The sequence below is a fragment of the Echinops telfairi genome, unplaced genomic scaffold, assembly GCF_000313985.2.
Source record: "Echinops telfairi isolate 266 unplaced genomic scaffold, ASM31398v2 ScPeMD7_7;HRSCAF=31, whole genome shotgun sequence".
NCBI lineage: Eukaryota > Metazoa > Chordata > Mammalia > Afrosoricida > Tenrecidae > Echinops > Echinops telfairi.
In genome coordinates, this window is record NW_022103904.1 from 3,656,758 (window position 1) to 3,660,019 (window position 3,262).

At 39.7% G+C, this 3,262-nt stretch overlaps 1 protein-coding gene across 1 annotated transcript in view; it reads left to right on the plus strand.

Annotated features, from left to right (window-relative positions):
* Positions 1 to 3,262, plus strand: part of NME8 (NME/NM23 family member 8) — a 57,086-nt gene that overhangs the window by 49,790 nt on the left and 4,034 nt on the right. Inside the window, exons 14-15 of the mRNA XM_004708156.2 lie at positions 1,178 to 1,322; positions 2,319 to 2,557. Coding sequence (XP_004708213.1) covers positions 1,178 to 1,322; positions 2,319 to 2,550 — 377 coding nt within the window. The 3' untranslated portion in view covers positions 2,551 to 2,557. The remainder of the gene's footprint in view (positions 1 to 1,177; positions 1,323 to 2,318; positions 2,558 to 3,262) is intronic.

Below are 3,262 nucleotides of genomic sequence, written 5' to 3' on the forward strand. Positions count from 1 at the left end.
GGGGAGGGAGAGGAAAAATGAGGACCTAATGTCGGGGGGTTAAGTGGAGAGAAAATGTTTTGAGTATGAGCCCCTAATAAAATGTTTTTTAAAAAAAATCATCTGTCTCTGATTTAAAGCAAGTAGGAATGTAGGCACGCGTCTCTGATCATGGGTCCTATAGAGCAGGGAGGACATGCTGGATAAGGATTGGCTGTTATCTGTTGTCTATCCAGAGATGCTGGAATTAGTGTTATCATTTGCCAGTGAATATGGTGGCAGGTGTGACAGGCATGGCTGGGAAGGCTGGCTGGCTTCTAAGGGACCAAAAAGGAAGGTGGGAGTTGAGGTGGAGCGAAGAAAAGGAGAAAAGAAAAAGAAATTGTCATTGAACTGGCACAAATGCAAATCACCCAACATGGTTTCCATAGGATCACTGACTGTGGAGGCAAAGGGACAATACATTTTAATGTCAATATGTTCTTAATTGCATGGGATGACTCTTGGTCCGCTTTCTGCATTTCTCAAAGTCACTTTAACTTGGAGGGTTTTTACCCTATTCTTCATGCACTTCTAAGTGTCTATGTCTAAATTAGGAAATTTTCTAAATAACTTTACAATGGCTTGTAGGTTTCTAATGACTTATAGCTAATGTTAGAGGCCCTCCTAATGGTAAACATATCTCTAATTTCTTTTTATGAGTGCTCATACATACATTTTTTTGAACGTTTAAGAGTGACTCATACTCAGGCAATTTGAGGGCATCATGGAAACATACAAGGCATCGCCCTAGAGGTTCCATGTTGGTAAGGTTCTGACATGATTCCTTTGATTGAATGTATTCAACAACATCTATCTTGCTCAGAAAGAAAAGTCATGGTCAGCTCTGCCCTCCAATCAACACCTAGCAGAAATCCCTTGATATTTGTCGCATGGGATGACAGCACACCTTCATCCCTCGTATCAGAGTAGGTACCCTCACAGCACAAATGGCTGTTGGAGCCCACTACATATTTCAAGTAGTTGCTGGAAGGTTGGGCTTCAGAGTTTGACCATCTTTATCAACAAATTAAGCATCTGATCATAAATTGTGGTTTGAAAACTAAATTTAGCATAGTTTGTTCTTAAGTTAGTTATTCCAATCTATTAGAATATAAAGCAACAATCTGCATAATAATAAAGTATCTGTTTTCTCTAGATGAGATCTTGAAGAGTATTAAGGATGCTGGGTTTGAGGTGACACAAATAAAGGAAATACTCATAAAGCAGGACTTGGCAGAATGCATTTATATAAGTATAAAAGCAAAAGAATTTTATAAAAACGTATTGGAAATGTTATGTGAGTAAGTTTCTGACATAATTTTTTGCATTTTAAAGGTAATTTGTTATACAAACATTAGAAAGTACATAAAATAATTAAAAATTTCTCACATACTCTCACTTATGAAGAGATGACCTCTCAATGTCAAGGGTTAATTTATTTTCTATCTCCTTCTTTCCTTTCCTCTCCTTTTTCTTTTCTCCTTCCCCTTCCGGTCTCTATCCTGGTTTATTTCCTTCTATTGTCTTTTCTATCTATGCTTTATGACCCCTTTTGAATTCTGGAACATTTGTCAATGTGTCTAGAGAGATAAAATTGATAGAGTTCAAACAAAAGATTGTAGAGAACCAAAAATATGTAATAATGCTTTAAACTTTGAATGTAAGTAGTGATTAGGTATGATAACCAGAAGGATGGGACTTTTCAGTAACTGCAGAAAACTTAGGGGAATGAAAAAGAAACAGACTTAGGGGAATAAAAAAGAAACACTCATTTTCATGTCCACTGTTTGATCTGGTCCCCAGAAAGCAAAGCTTAGTGTATGAAATATTTATTAAGGATGTCCCATGGAAAGGAGGCAAAATAAGCAGGATTAGGAATAGGGGGCAATCAATCTGCAAAGCAGCCCAGAACAATCCTCACTGACCAGAACTAGATTGGGCCTTCCGAATTGTCCTGCCTTTGGCTGAAGTGGTCAGACCTTCCTAACGTTCAATAAATCAGGTAGACCACCCTGCCAAAGAGAGTGACCTTGATCGTGTTACTCTCTGCAGCAGAGGCCATCACGATAGGAGTTCATAGTTGATGGACAACCATGTACCAAGCCCTTCTTTCAAGGGAGGTCAAAGGGAGGTGAAAGACAATATCTAAATCATCTATGTATGCTTTCCCCAAGTTGAAAAATAGTAAGCTTTCATTGACAAGATGAAAGTACAAGTTGGGGTACTACCAGTAGCCACATATGCAATCTCTCAAATTATAAATACCCTACATATTCTGAAAGCATCTTTCCTTGCAGAGGTCCAACTGTGGTCATGATCTTGACCAAGTGGAATGCTATTTCTGATTGGAGAAAACTCATGGGGCCCTCAGATCCAGAAGAGGCAAAACTACTGTCCCCAGACTCAATACGAGCCCGTTATGGGACCAGTGTTTTGTACAATGCTGTTCATGGCTCCTCAAATGCCTTCATAGCACAAGAGGTCATTAAAAAACTGTTCAAGGAGGATGAACCTGAGAATCTCGAGTAAAACTAAGGTATGGTGCTTCTTTTATCATTTTATTCTTTTTATCTCAGGGCTTGGTCTAGGACAAAGCTGGGTTGGGAAGATCAAAACTTTCCTATATTCCTGAATTCAGTATTCCTTACCTGCAATTTCTTTTTTTTCCCCCTTTCCTTATCTCCTGTTTATTTATTTATATTAATTGTTTTATTAGGGGCTCATAAAACACTTAACACAATCCATACATACATCAGTTGTGTAAAGCACATTTGTACATTCATTGCCCTCATCAGTCTCAAAACATTTGCTCACCACTTAAGCCCCTGGCATCAGGTCCTCATTTTATTCTCCTCCCTCCCCACTCTCCCTTCCCTCATGAACCCCTGATAATTTATAAATTACTATTTTGTCATATCTTACACTGTTTGACGTCTCCCCTCACCCACTTTTCTGCTGTCCATCCCCCAGGGAGGAGGTCACATGTAGATCCTTGTAATCGGTTCCCTCTTTCCTACCCACTCTCCCTCTACCCTCCCAGTATCGCCACTCACACCACTGGTCCTGAGGGGATCATCTGCCCTGGATTCCCTGTGTTTCCAGTTCCTATCTGTGCCAGTGTACAAACTACAGTCCAGCCAGACTTGCAAGGTAGAATTTGGATCATGATAGTGTGTGGGGGTGGGGGATGGGGGTGTGGGAGGAAACATTTAGGAACTAGAGGAAAGTTGTATTTTTCATC